Source organism: Thamnophis sirtalis, unplaced genomic scaffold (assembly GCF_051295495.1).
Source record: "Thamnophis sirtalis isolate CommonGarterSnake01/CBP01778 unplaced genomic scaffold, rThaSir2_p1.2 scaffold_14, whole genome shotgun sequence".
Classification (NCBI taxonomy): domain Eukaryota; kingdom Metazoa; phylum Chordata; class Lepidosauria; order Squamata; family Natricidae; genus Thamnophis; species Thamnophis sirtalis.
The window spans coordinates 29,538,288-29,551,987 of NW_028261394.1; the positions used below are offsets into that span (position 1 = coordinate 29,538,288).

The 13,700-nt window shown below is 44.4% G+C and overlaps 1 protein-coding gene across 1 annotated transcript in view; it reads right to left on the reverse strand.

The window, feature by feature from the left end:
- The window catches only part of SMPD3 (sphingomyelin phosphodiesterase 3), a 191,279-nt gene that overhangs the window by 32,401 nt on the left and 145,178 nt on the right, over nt 1–13,700 (reverse strand). The window contains exon 3 of the mRNA XM_087728656.1: nt 10,830–12,469. Coding sequence (XP_087584782.1) covers nt 10,830–12,173 — 1,344 coding nt within the window. The 5' untranslated portion in view covers nt 12,174–12,469. The remainder of the gene's footprint in view (nt 1–10,829; nt 12,470–13,700) is intronic.

Below are 13,700 nucleotides of genomic sequence, written 5' to 3' on the forward strand. Positions count from 1 at the left end.
GAGTGGCCAGGCTGATATCTTTCAGATGCCTCAATACCTGGCAAGAATGCAGGAATGAACTAATTGTCTCCAACACACCTCCCCTGTCACTCCTCTTTCATTCCCTATGGGAGGGGCCATTCACAGTCCACCTGTGGCCTTACTCCCAAGTCGATCCTTGCTCCTTAGCTGTTCCCTTCGTCTGGCAACCATGGGCATGAGCACACTGGGAACAGGCTCCAGCTGTTCATCTGCCTCACTGATGTCTGACTCTGAAGTCAGCTGATAACTGACATCTGGCCCCCTCTTTGCCTATGACACAGAGCCCTCATCAGAGCCTTCCCCAGACTCCAGGACTGGCCCATGTTCCTCCCCAACCTCCTCCATGTCCAAATCTGCTTCTAGTTCCATGGGCCACAACAACACCAGAGGGCAGGACAAGAAGTAATGGGTGGGAGCTTGTTAAGGAGAGATCCAACCTAGAACTAAGGAGAAATTTCCTGGCAATGAGAACAATTAATCAATGGAACAGCTTGGCTCCCAGAGTTGCAGGTGCTCCATTGCTGGAGGTTTTCAGAAATGGACTCGACAACCATTTGAGGTAAATGGCACAAGGTCTCCTACCTTGAGTGGGGAGTTGGACGAGAAGATCTCCCAAAGTGCTTTCCTCCAGCCCTATGATTCTATGTTTAAACAGGATGCAACAGCACGTCGTGTGCTTTGCGTCACCTTTAATTTAATGTACAAAGCTTGGTTTTTGTGTACATTTTCATCCCCCAGGCATGTTCTCGTATTCCAGGGATTGCAACTTTAAAAAGGAGACCGTTTCCAGGATGCCGATTTCTCGAGCAAAGCTGCACAGTGGGAGCTGACTGAGGCAAGAATAGCCTTTCGGGAAAGTTGTGTGGCAAGGCCATTACGGCACCGCCTGAAATACAAAAGCCGTTTCCAACCTGAAGCTTTTGAAAGGGTTTTTTTTCCTTTTGCCTTCCCTGCTTCTACGCTGAGTGCCCACCACATGATTGGCTTCAAACTGGGTCTAAACAAGATTTGCAGAAATCCTTTTTTTATGAGTTTGGCATGCATTTGCTTGCAGAGATCCTCTTGCGCTTTATAAAGCCACTCAGTTATGCTAAGTTGATCTATTATTTAAACATGTTAAAGCAGAATGAAATGTAAGTATGAAATGTTAATGGGAAGAGCTTCAATCGTTGGCCAGTTGCTTTCTTTCTTTCCCGTTGGGTTGGTATCAGGGGTGAAATTCAGCGGGTTCTGACAGGTTTTGGAGAAAATTAGCGGAAAGTTTGACTAGTTTGGAGAACTGGCAAATGCCATCTCTGGCTGGCACCAGAGTGTGGAGGGAATGGGGATTTTGCAGTATCCTTCCCCTGGAGTGGGGAGGGAATGGAGATTTTACAGTATCCTTCCTCTGGAGTACAGAGGGAATGAGGATTTTGTAGTATCCTTCCCCTGGAGTGGAAAGGGAACGGGGATTTTGCAATATATATGAATAACACTTTTAATAACATTAGGAGGGCTGTAGCATTTTCTTCCTAAATGAAAAATACGTTCTCATTTTACAATTACTGGAATTGCTGGAGAACATGATTAGATGTGTAGAACATGCTAGAAAGACTCAAAATGAAGTGTTTGCAGTTGCTGGAATTCCAACCATGAATTTGAGTGTGATGCAATCAATCTCTCTAAGCTATTCTATGGATTATTTCTTTGGGCACTATGTGGTCTCTAATTGCAAGAATCATTCTTTCTAATCCCAAACCTAAGATTTAATATATTTTATTACTCCAACCCAGGAATGAGAAAAGTGGGATGTCTTGTCTTCTCACTACATTGGTTATTTAGAAGGACAGAGAAAAAGGAAAAGCAATGAAAATGATTATTATTAAACATAGAAATAATAGAGTTGGAAGGGACCTTGGAGAGCTTCTAGTCCAATCCCCTGCTTGAGTAGCAGACCCTATACCAGTGGTCACCAACTGGCATAGGGTGGTCCGCAAGAAAATTTTGTTGGTCTGCAGAAAAATTATTTGCACTTTTTATATTGCACTACATTTTAGTGAGGTGCTTCTGCTGAGCCTCCTTCTCGGCCAGATCCAGTTTGAACTGAACTGTTTTGCCAACTCTTTCTCATGGTGCCTGTTGGGGCCCTAAGAAGCCCAGGAGGGCAGGTGAGGAGGGGCTGGGAGGGGAAGGACGAGTAGAGGCCATCGAGGCGCTCCTCGATGTCAGTGACATTGAGTTGGCCACACCCATCCAGTCACATGATCACCTAGCCACGCCCGCCCACCCAGCTGGTCATTAGGCACATCATATTAGTGGTCTGCAGGATTTAAAATGAATTTGGTGGTCCTTGAGGTCCAAAAGGTTGGTGATCCCTGCCCTATACCATTTCAGACAAATGGTGATGAAGCACCCACAACCTCTGGAGGCTACCCAATCTACTGATTAATTGTTCTCACTGTTAGGAAATTTCTCGGTTGTTTCTCTCAATTAGCTTCCATCCATTGCACCTCAGGTGCTTTGGAGAATAGCTTGATTCCCTCTTCTTTGTGGCAGCCCCTTAGATATTGGAATCATGTCTCCCCTAGTCCTTCTTTTCAATTGGCTAGACATACCCAATTCACCCACCCAAGCGAAGAGCATCATTATTAAAGCAATATTTCTTGCTCTGCTTAATAACAGGAAGCCAGAAATGCTTCTTCCTAATTTTCCCTTCCCTAGTTCCCTCCTAGTTGGAGACGATTGGAAATGTAGACAATCTGAAACATGCTGAGGAAGATCTTTGAATGCAGCCAGGAAGGATGGATTCCAGCCAAGGCTTGCATTAGCAGAGGCTGCATGATATTATAAAATATTTAGATTACTGCCTAGGCTTAATGCAGAACGCTTGTTTTTAAAAGCTGACAAGTCCACCATAGATGGGCCCAAGGTAGCTACAAAGTTCTGAAACTTTGGTGGGTCAGTTTATCTCTGTTTCTGTATAAGCACAAGCCCACAGGGCATACAAAAATTTTGCTAGACCAATTCTTGAATACAGCTCATCTGTCTGGAACCTGCACTGCATATCAGACATTAATACAATCAAACGAGTCCAGAGATATTTCACGAGAAGAGTCCTCCACTCCGCTGCTCGCAACAGAATCCCTTATGCTACCAGACTTGAAATATTGGGCTTAGACAACTTAGAACTACGCCGCCTTCAATCCGACCTAAGCGTAGTACACAAAATTATCTGCTACAATATCCTACCTGTCAATGAATACTTCAGCTTCAACCACAACAACACACGAGTTCACAATAGATACAAACTTATGGTAAACTGCTCCAAACTTGATTGCAGAAAATACGACTTCAGTAACAGATTTGTTACTGACTCTGTGGTTACTTCCCCCCAAACCCCCATAACTTTAACCTAAGGCTGTCTACTGTCGACCTCACCCCATTTCTAAGAGGTCCTTAAGGGGCGTGCATAAACCCACCAGCGTGCCTACCACACCTGTTCTAATGTTCCCTTGTATTTGTAACCATTTCATAATCATGTCTCTACATGTAGCTGTTATCTAACTCACACTTGACGAAATAAATAAATAACAGTTTGATCTACCCCATCACAAGTGGAATTCTTGACTGTTTTCCCCTTTGAAGAGCATGCCCTGTTGACACACAGCAGCCTGCTTTGATGTTACTTTTCATATTCGCATCGTATTTTCTCAGTTGAAACTCCAAGCTGGAGTCGCAGATTGGAGGAATACATTTAGATCTTGATCAATAATACTCTCTACAGTTGGAAAGTTTTTAGAAATTCTGAGGGCTCCAACTCCTGGAATTCCTCAGTCAGTGAGAGTTTGAGCCAGTGGTGACATTCAGGTTTTTTTACTATCTGTTCTGTGAGCGTGGCTTGGTGGGCGTGGCATGGCTTGGTGGGCATGGCAGGGGAAGGATACTGTAAAATCTCCATTCCCTCCCAATCAGCTGGGACTTGGGAGGCAGAGAATAGATGGGGGCGGGGCCAGCCAGAGCTGGTATTTGCCGGTTCTCTGAACTATTGGAAATCTCCACTACCGGTTCTTCAGAACCAGTCAGAACCTGCTGAATTTCACCCCTGGTTTGAGCCATGAAATATCTGGAAAATGCTGGGTTGGAGAAGTTGCACTTACAAAGTTCTACTTTCTTCTTCTTTTCCAGGGTTATGAGCAAATATATATAAGTGATAATAAACATAAAGGATCGGATTAATATGAGTGAAGATTTGAGAAGATATTTCTTGAAAGCATGGCATTAGAATTCCAATAACCCAGTTGGTTAAATTCTCTAAACTGAGGCATGCTTCTGTTTTTGTTTCTGCCAAAGATTTAGATATGATGAGGATGAGAAGGAGGAGGAAGAGGAGGTCATCTCACCAAAACAGAACAAAAAAATGTATTAGCACACTGTTCTTAGGTAAACGTAAAGGTTCCCCTTGCACATATGTGCTAATCGTTCCCGATTCTAGGGGGTGGTGTTCATCTCCGTTTCAAAGCCAAAGAGCTAGCGCTGTCCAAAGACGTCTCCATGATCATGTGGTCGACATGACTAAATGCCGAAGGCGCACAGAACACTGTTCCCTTCCCACCAAAAATGGTCCCTATTTTTCTACTTGCATTTTTATGTGCTTTTGAATTGCTAGGTTGGCAGAAGCTGGGACAAGTAACGGCAGCTCACTCTGTTACCCTAGGGATTTGAACCGCCGAACTGCCAACCTTTCTGATCGACAAGCTCAGCATCTTAGCCACTGAGCCGCCATGTCCCTTCTATCATTGATATTTTTTGTTACTATCTGAAATTCTTTCTACCGTGATTAGGATGAAAACTATCCAATTGATGAGTTCTTATCTTTTTTTTTTAATCACCCACTTGAATTAAAAATAAAACAAAATCTTTTCATGCTTGCTTAGGGAGTGAGATGATCTTGTTTAAGGGGGGGAAATTGTACCTTCTGTTAATGTCTTTCGTTTTGAAACTTTTCTCTGCTTCTTCCATTTGGACAGTTTCACTGGCTGAGTCATAACTTCACAGGGGACCAACCCCCAATCATTGAGTAAACTAAAGCAGATGCTTCCAACAGATGCCATGCAAGGATGACAGAATTAATTCACTATTTTTACAGCCAGAGACAGAGGTTTTTAATATTACATATCCCTCTCCAGATAAACCTGTTGGCTAATTCCTCAAATTATTTACCTGAGGAATTGACCAACACAAGTCAATTTCTCAGGGAGCTTGTGGGAACTCATCCAGTAAAATAACTTGCAATGACTCACTCCTTCGTATCTCACAATCAACCAGTTGAAAGGGAATATATCTAATCATGCTTAAGATGATAATCATGCTTAGGATGCTGTGGCTCTAAATACTCCTCCTCATGAATCGGGGTACCTGCTGGTGTTTCTATGGTCCTCGTTGTCAACCTCAGTATTGGCTGTCCTTGTTGTGGCCCGCCAATGGCCAGCGGAGCTGGCAGCAGACTCGGACAGTGAGGAGGTTGGGGAGGAAGATGGGCCGGTCCTGGAGTCTGGGGAAGGCTCTGATGAGGGCTCTGTGTCAGAGGCAGAGAGGGGGCTAAGGCCGTCTGACAGTAATCAGCTGCCTTTGGAGTCGGAGATAAGTGAGGCTGAAGGACAGCTGGGGCCTGTTCCCGATGTGTGCATGTGCAAAGCTGTCAAGGGAAGAAACAATTAAGGAACAGAGATTGACTCGGGAATAAAGATACAAGGGGACACTGAATGGCTCCGCCCATAGGGAATAAAAAGGAGCAAAAGGGGAGTGGAGTTTGCAGGAGATGATTAGTTCATTAGTGTGAAGATTTGCTTATTTGAGAGACTCCTTGCCAAGTATTTCCTTGTATAGCGTTGCACCTGGAAGCTATTGGCTTGGCAACTATCCAAGCACTGATAAGGTCTGTGTTTGCAATTCACCCTTAAAAAACTGTATGCTGGGACTTTGCTGGATGTGAATGCTAGGAATTCACATTAGCCAAATAAAAAGGAGGGGTTTTGTGGGGCGAGTGTGTTTTGTGATTTGGTGAAGCCTAATGTAGGGTGGGTTCCAACTGGTTCAGACCAGTTTGGCCGAACCGGTAGTGGTTTGGCGGCTATTTGTCCAGAATGGTATAGGATCTCCTGCCATGGACGTGGAGTTGGACTAGAAGACCTCAAAGGTCCCTTCCAATTCCTTGATTTTATTTTACTTATTCATTTTATTTTATCTATTTATTCTGTTTCTGTAGCTGCCATCTGAAGCAGGCAACTCTGGGTGAAGAGCAGTCATAAATCGCACATTAACCAAGATGGGAAATTTATGGATCTTTCACATGTTTTGGGTTTTACAACCTCAACAGCTCTTGGCATCAAGGTTGTTAAATGATGTGATGTCCCCCAAAGGACCTGGGTGTTTTCAGATTCCTCCCGCTATTCTGAGAGATTTCCACAGAACGCTACCGCCTTTTCTCTGTGCATTCTTCTTAATACTCCCACAGTTTATTGGGTTATTTCCCACACTCCCTGTTCAACGTTTTAGCTTATTTTCCCCCTCTCTCCCCTGCCTTCCTTTGTTGTGCTAAACTATGAGCCAGCAATGCATGCTAAGGCTGCATCCCTCCTATCATGCTGGAAATATATCACTCCAGAAGACTGGTGCATTTAAAAAGAAATTAATTATCCTCCTTGTTTGCTTTCTGCCCAGGAAGCCTCCTCCTTCACCTCCTCCCTAACATTTCAATTGCTAGTTTGGTTCCTGCTGAGCGTTTATCTCTCTCAAATATCATCTGCCACTCACCAGTTTTTTTCCCTCTCTCAAAGCATACTTGTAAAAGTTTGATGGTGAAGAACTAAAAGAGGGAGTCAACCTATTCTCCAAGGCTCCCAGAGGCAAGGCAAGAAACAATGGAGGGAAACTAACCAAGGAAAGATCCAACCTAGAACTAAGGACAAATTTCTTGACAGTGACAACAATCAACCAGTGGAGTGGCTTCCCTTCAGAAGTGCTCCATCACTGGAGGCTTTTAAGAAGAGACTGGACAGCCATTTGCCTGAAATGTTATAGGGTTCCCTGCTTGAGCAGGGGGTTAGACTAGAAGACCTCCAAGGTCCCTTCTAACACTGAAGAGAACCCGTGCCTTCTTTAAAGTACCTTTCTTCATTCTATTTTTAAGGCTTTCTTAAAAGAGAAATTTGATGTTCTGCTTTTTGGCTGAAGTATTCTGACATATCAGATCCTCTTTGATGTAGCCTTGAAATGAAAGGAAGATGGAAAATGTTCATTTTTTCTTACTTTCGTTGCACCAGAAGGTGAAAAAAAATAGTTTTGCCAAGAATTCTCCCTGCTGCTCGGTCCTAACTGATTCTATCATGCTCTCTTTGAGGTTTTCCAGTGTCAGGAGGGATCAGAGAAAGGAAAGCAGCGATCTGGAATATTCTCCCTTCAGAGTTCAGAAGAGCGATGTTGAGGAAGGAGTACAGAGAATAGCAACAAGGATGATTGGGGGGGTGGAGGTTACAGACATTACAGATTAACAGAGTTGGAAGGGATCTTGTAGGTCATCTAGTCCAACCCACCGCCCAAGCAGGAGACCCTACACCATTCCCCACAAATGGCAGTCCATTCTCTTCTTACAAGTCTCAAGTGATGACGCTCCCACAACTTCCGAAAGCAAATTCTGTCCCATTGCTTGATTTTCTGCACTGTCAGAAAATTTCTCCTTATTTCCAGTTGGAATCTCTCCTTGTTCAGTTTCCATCCATTATTCCTTGTCTGGCCTTTGGGTGCCTTGGAAAATAGCTTGACCCCCTTCTCTCTGGGGCAGCCTCTCAAATATTGGAAGACTGCTATCCTTTCTCCCCTGGTCCTTCTCTTCACTAGACTAGCCATGCCCAGTTCCTGCAACTGTTCATTGTATGTTTTAGTCTCCAGTCCTCTAATCACCCTGGTTGCTCTTCTTTCCACTTTTCCTAGAGTCTCAACATCTTTTTTATAGTGTGGTGACCAAAACTGGGTGCAGTATTCTAGGTGTGGTTTTACTAAGGCTTTATAGAGTGGTATTAGTACTAGTATAGAGTGGTATTAGTACATATGAAGAAGGGTTGCAATATTTGGATATGTCTAGTCTACAGTAGTGAAAAGAAGGATTGGGATTATGCACCAATATTTGAGAGTCTGCCACAAAGAAGTGGGGTCAACCTATTTTCCAAAGCACCAGAAAGCAAGACAATGGATGGAAACTAATCAGGGAGAGAAGCAATCTGGAATTAAGGAGAAACTTCCTAACTGTGAGAACAACCAGCTAGTGGAACACCTTGCGTTCAGATGTTGTGAAGGCTCCATTTTTGGAGGCTTTTAAAAAGAAAACCAGCAGCCATTTGTCTGAAGCAAGGGATTGGACTAGATGACCTCCAAGGTCCCTCTTCTATAAAATTCCTATGAGCTTTTCTAAAACTCTAAAAACCTGACAGTCTACCTTGCCCCGGGGCATGAAATGTATGAAGGGCCCCATAACTTGGCTTCACTTTTAATGGATTAATCATCACGGTTGCTGTTTATATGTATTTATTTTGTGGGGTTTTTTTTAATGTGTTTTAAATTGTTTTAAAAGTTTAGCTTGTAAGCTGCCTGGTGTCCCTTGGTTGATTTGGAAAACCATAGAAATTGAATAAATAAATAAATAAATCTAAACAGCTCCATTTCTCTTCCAACTGTAGGATTATACTCTAAATGAATCAGCTGGTGGCAATTAAAACAAAGAGACACATGGGCTGTCACACCCACACAGAGCACAGGGTTTGGGGTCAATTATTAATCATCCACAAACTGATTTTTGATGACAAGTCCCTATTTCAATGTCCCACTTTCTATTTGTAGCACAGGAAACCATCAGTGAAGAGAAACTGAATGAGCCTGGACAGGGGTGAAATCCAGCAGGTTCTGGAGAACCGGTAGCGGAAATTTTGAGTAGTTCAGAGAACCAGCAAATACCACCTCTGGCTGGCACCAGAGTGGGGAGGGCATGGGGATTTTGCAGTATCCTTCCCCCAGGAGTGGAGAGGGGATGGATATTTTACAGTATCCTTCCCCTGGAGTAGGGAGGTAATGGATATTTTACAGTATCCTTCCCGCAGGAGTGGGGAGGGAATGGGGATTTTACAGTATCCTTCTCCTGGAGTGGGGAGGGAATGGGTATTTTACAGTATCCTTCTCCTGGAGTGGGGAGGGAATGGGTATTTTACAGTATTCTTCCCCTGGAGTGTAGAGGGAATGGAGATTTTACAGTATCCTTCTCCTGAGTGGGGAGGGGATGGAGATTTTGCAGTATCCTTCCCCTGGAGTGGAGAGGGAATGGAGATTTTACAGTATCTGCCATGCCCATCAAGCCATGTCCACCAAGCCATGCCTACAGAACAGGTAGTAAAAAAAATTGAATTTCACCACTGAGGCTGGATTCATTCTGTAAATTTAAATGACCAACAGCATAACTAAGCAAAAGCAGAAAGTCAAACCATTATTGTAGGCCATTAATTTGGTCACACATTGAAGGAATTCAGATTAATTCTTCAAGTGGGTATGAGCTCTGGAAGGACAAAGAACAATAAGCATGTTGGAATCCCAAAGGTGCTTTTTCAAGAGGTAACTTGACTTTTTCTTTGATGTTTCGCTTCTCATCCAAAAAACTTCTTCAGCTCTGGCTGAATGGTCCAGTCAGAGCTGAAGAAGCTTCTTGAATGAGAAGCAAAAAATCTTCAAAAGCAAAAACCCAAAAGTCCAGTTGCCTCTTGAAAAAGCACCTTTGGGACAACCATGATCAGGAGGACTGAGAATCTCCCTAGACAAGCATGTTGGAGAGCACCATGAAAGAAGCTAAATACTGCATTAACTATTCATATAAGAGCTTTTGTCCACCTTGGGTTTATGCTCTGCCCTTAAGTAGGCTAAATAGATTCCTAGTATATCCAGGATTGCTATTGTGTTCCTGGAAATTAGAGACTCGCATGTAGCTTAGAAACCATACAAATTATGGAAGAATCTAAATAAGAGTTCTCAACCAAAAGGAGAGATATATTCAGAAAGTAGAAAAACAGGGTAATCTGTCAGATTCTGTTGGATTCACACAACATGCTGAATCCTAAAACTGGATTAACATAACACAGTCCCTAAATGCATATAACATGCTATGTCCATAAATCATAAATGTTCCCCTCGCATATACAGTATATGGTAGTCATTCCTGACTCTAGGGAGAAGTGCTCATCACTGTTTCAAAACCGAAGAGCCAGTGCTGTCCGAAGACGTCTCTATGATCATGTGGCTTGCATGACTAAATGCCGAAGGCGCACAGAACGCTGTTACCTTCCCACCAAAGGAGGTCCCTATTTTTTTACTTGCATGTTTTATATGCTTTCAAACTGCTATGTTGGCAGAAGCTGGGACAAGTAACGGGAGCTCACTCCATTATGGGGTGCTAGGGATTTGAACCGCCAAACTGCTGACCTTTCTGATTGACAAGCTCAGCTTTTTAGCCACTGAGCCACTGCATCCCGCAAAAATAAATCATACTGTATCTTAATTTAAAGACGTGGATCATATCACATGCTATTATAATAGTTGGATTTCCGCAATATGCTGTCTCAAGAAGTATTTTAACCTCCTTTTAACATGTTGTGTGAATCCAGTCCCTCACAGTTCTGAATTCCAGTGAGCTTCTATGCTTGAGGGTGAGATAGATATTCCCTTCCAAGTTTCCACCCTGCAAATTCTAATGCATTCATCCCTTGTTGCCACACTCACAAGAACAAGGCTCTTACCTTGAGAAAAAGGGCACCTTTTGAAGACAAGGCATCTGTTCCTTTTCCGTTGGGGTAACAGTGATAGGCAGCATCCATAACTGGGTAGCGACTGGCAAAAAGCAGGCCACTGTTCACAAATTTGAAGGTACAGCAGCCATGGCAGCTGTAGACTCCAACGTCATACAGAATGTACTCAAAATAGCGGTGCAGCTGATTTTTCAACTTCTCGGCCGCCCTTTTGTCAAACACTTCCTGCAAGCATAGGAAGTCCAAGTTGGCGGGGAAGAAAGCGGAGATCTCGTGGTCGAAGGGCTCGTCCATATTCTTCTTCTTCTTCACTGAGGTCTTCTTCATAAGCGAGGCCTTGTAGAGGAGCTTACTGTTCACGGTGCTTTGGTCAACTGGGCCATCTCCGGAGCGCATCTTCACCAGGGACTCTCGAGAGGCTGTACAGCTGTCCAAACTTCCAGAATCCCCTTCCTTTTGCTTATGGTTGGGTGTTTGGCCTTTCGGGATCTCGGATTCCGATTCAGGCGAACAGTTGACTGCTCCCTTGCTGTTATTCATCTGGCTTCCCATCCCGTCGGCTTCTAGGTCTGAAATGTGGCCATTATCCTCACCACCAATGCGCACGATGCAAGTGTTGCCGTCTTCTCCATCACCAGCATCTCCTCCAGCTTTGGGATCTCTGCCATCTTCGTAGTTAGAACCAGCGTTATCCCCTTTGTACTCCATGGACGTGGTCCTCTTAATGCTCGTGTTGACCACCCGGTTATTGCCATCTCCACCTTGTGGGGAAACGAGGCTGCTGAAGCTTGCGGCGCTGATCGATGTGTTGGTGGGAGAATCAATGTAGATTTTGATTTGGGGCCTGCTAGCGCCATTCCGGATCCTTCGCCCAATTTCCTTTGCCCGGGCCTGTGTGTTGAAAACATTGTTCAATCTTGCCAAGGAGTCTGGCAGCAAGCAGACGTTGGCACTGCTAAAACAAAAGCTTTTCCCATTGCTGGACGCCTTCCACTCAGTGAGTAAGGTGGATCCGTTGATCTGGCTTTTGTCCTGTAGTCTGGAATAAATGTACGGACGTCTCACGGACTGGAGAGGGGACCATAGCAAGAAGCCAATCAGGGCAAAAGGAAGGGAGACCACCAGCAACGCTAAGTAGATGGGAGTGGTGATGATGAGGCAGAGAGCATGGAAGTAGCACGGGTCATCTCCCCTTTGCCGTTTCTCATAGGTGGTAGGCACAAAAGAGGCCAGGAGCCGGTCCCCGAGCCAATAGCATGGGAAGATTAAGCCCCAGGAGAAGGAATGCAGTGCAGAAAGAAAGCCGTTAGGAAATGGGGAAGTGTATAAAACCATTGCAACTCAGTTAGGACACCCCTTCAGCACCTTCTACATGGTGTCACCACCGTCCGCCGTCCATCAGAATCTGGGTCTGCAGGCCAAGAGGGGGAATGGACATGATCCTGGCAGTTGATGTCCTCTGGATTGCAACGAGCATTTATCCTCTGAAGGACACCAACTCAACTTCATTTAGGAGGAGCAAAAGGTGGGCCAAGGATCCCCGTGAGCTTCAAAGGTCTAGAGGCATCAGGCTGTATCATTTCTCACTGCAGGGAGCGTGTAGGTTATCGCGACATAAGAAATAGGAGTGCCTGAAAAGGTACAAGAGAAAAAGAGAAAAAGAAGGAGGTTGAGAATTGCTGTCAATTATCAGATATTTGCTGGTGACAAGGAAATTACAATCATAAGTGGCCTTCACACATTACACAAAGCTTATGATGTGCATAACCATGATTGGAATAAACCATTAGCTGGGTTCACCAATATTCTAAGCAGAGGTGGGCTGCTGCCGGCATTGCAGGCAAAAATTTTACACGCACGCGCTCGGTTCACCCGCCAGCACACCAGACACGCGCTATGGAAGCGTGCACATTTGCAAATAAAAAGATAGAGGCATGCGCAAAACCTTTAAAAAAGAATAAATAAATAAATTTTTGCAATGAAAATTCTTCTGCGCATGCGTAGAACTGAAAAACAAGATGGCGCTGCCATAGGAGAACCGATTCAGGGGCGTGGCAGGCTTGGGTCGCTACCAGTTGCAGCAACCCAGGCTGTCGTTACTACCTATTTGGCCAAACTGGTCCAAACTGGAGGGAACCCACCTCTGATTCTAAGGCATAGTTTATGACTTGGGTTCACAAAACCAGAGGAAAAGTGGGTTAGCAGCTGTTTGTTCTGGATCACAGAGGTTTACTACCCAAAGAGCATCCTGTTAAGTTATCCAACTGGATTGTCCAATCTCAAGACAATGGTGAGTTGCAGGCGGTATGCCCCGGTACAGATACCGTTCCGATACGGTACTCCGGAGAGCCCACCCGCCCACCCGAGCTCCTTACCAATCTTTTAAGTCTTCGGTGCTTCCGCATACATGCATGGCACATACTGCTCTGCTGGAGCATCACGGAGGCTCGCAGAGGCGCTAAGATGCATGCGTGCACTGCACGCGCCCATATGGACGCCGCTGGGCCCGTTCCAACCATACCGGTTGGAAAGGGATCCGGAACCCACCAGTGCCTCAAGACCATTGCTATATTTTTTTTATTTTCTAGTTTCCTTTCTCTAGCCAATCATAAAATCTTCCCCATGTCTTGAAGTACTCTGATTCCTCTTTATCCTTTATAGAACCCAGACGATGCACTATTAAATGGAAAAGGGTGGGAAAAAGGGGAAAACAGAAAAGAAAATATTAAATATAAAAGTATATATGCCAGAGCGAGATATAAAAGGGGGGGGGAACATAGTTAGGATAGATTAGCAAAGGTAAGGGAATAAGAAATGATACCAAATTACATCTGGGTTTGCGTGAATACCATCCCAAGGAAA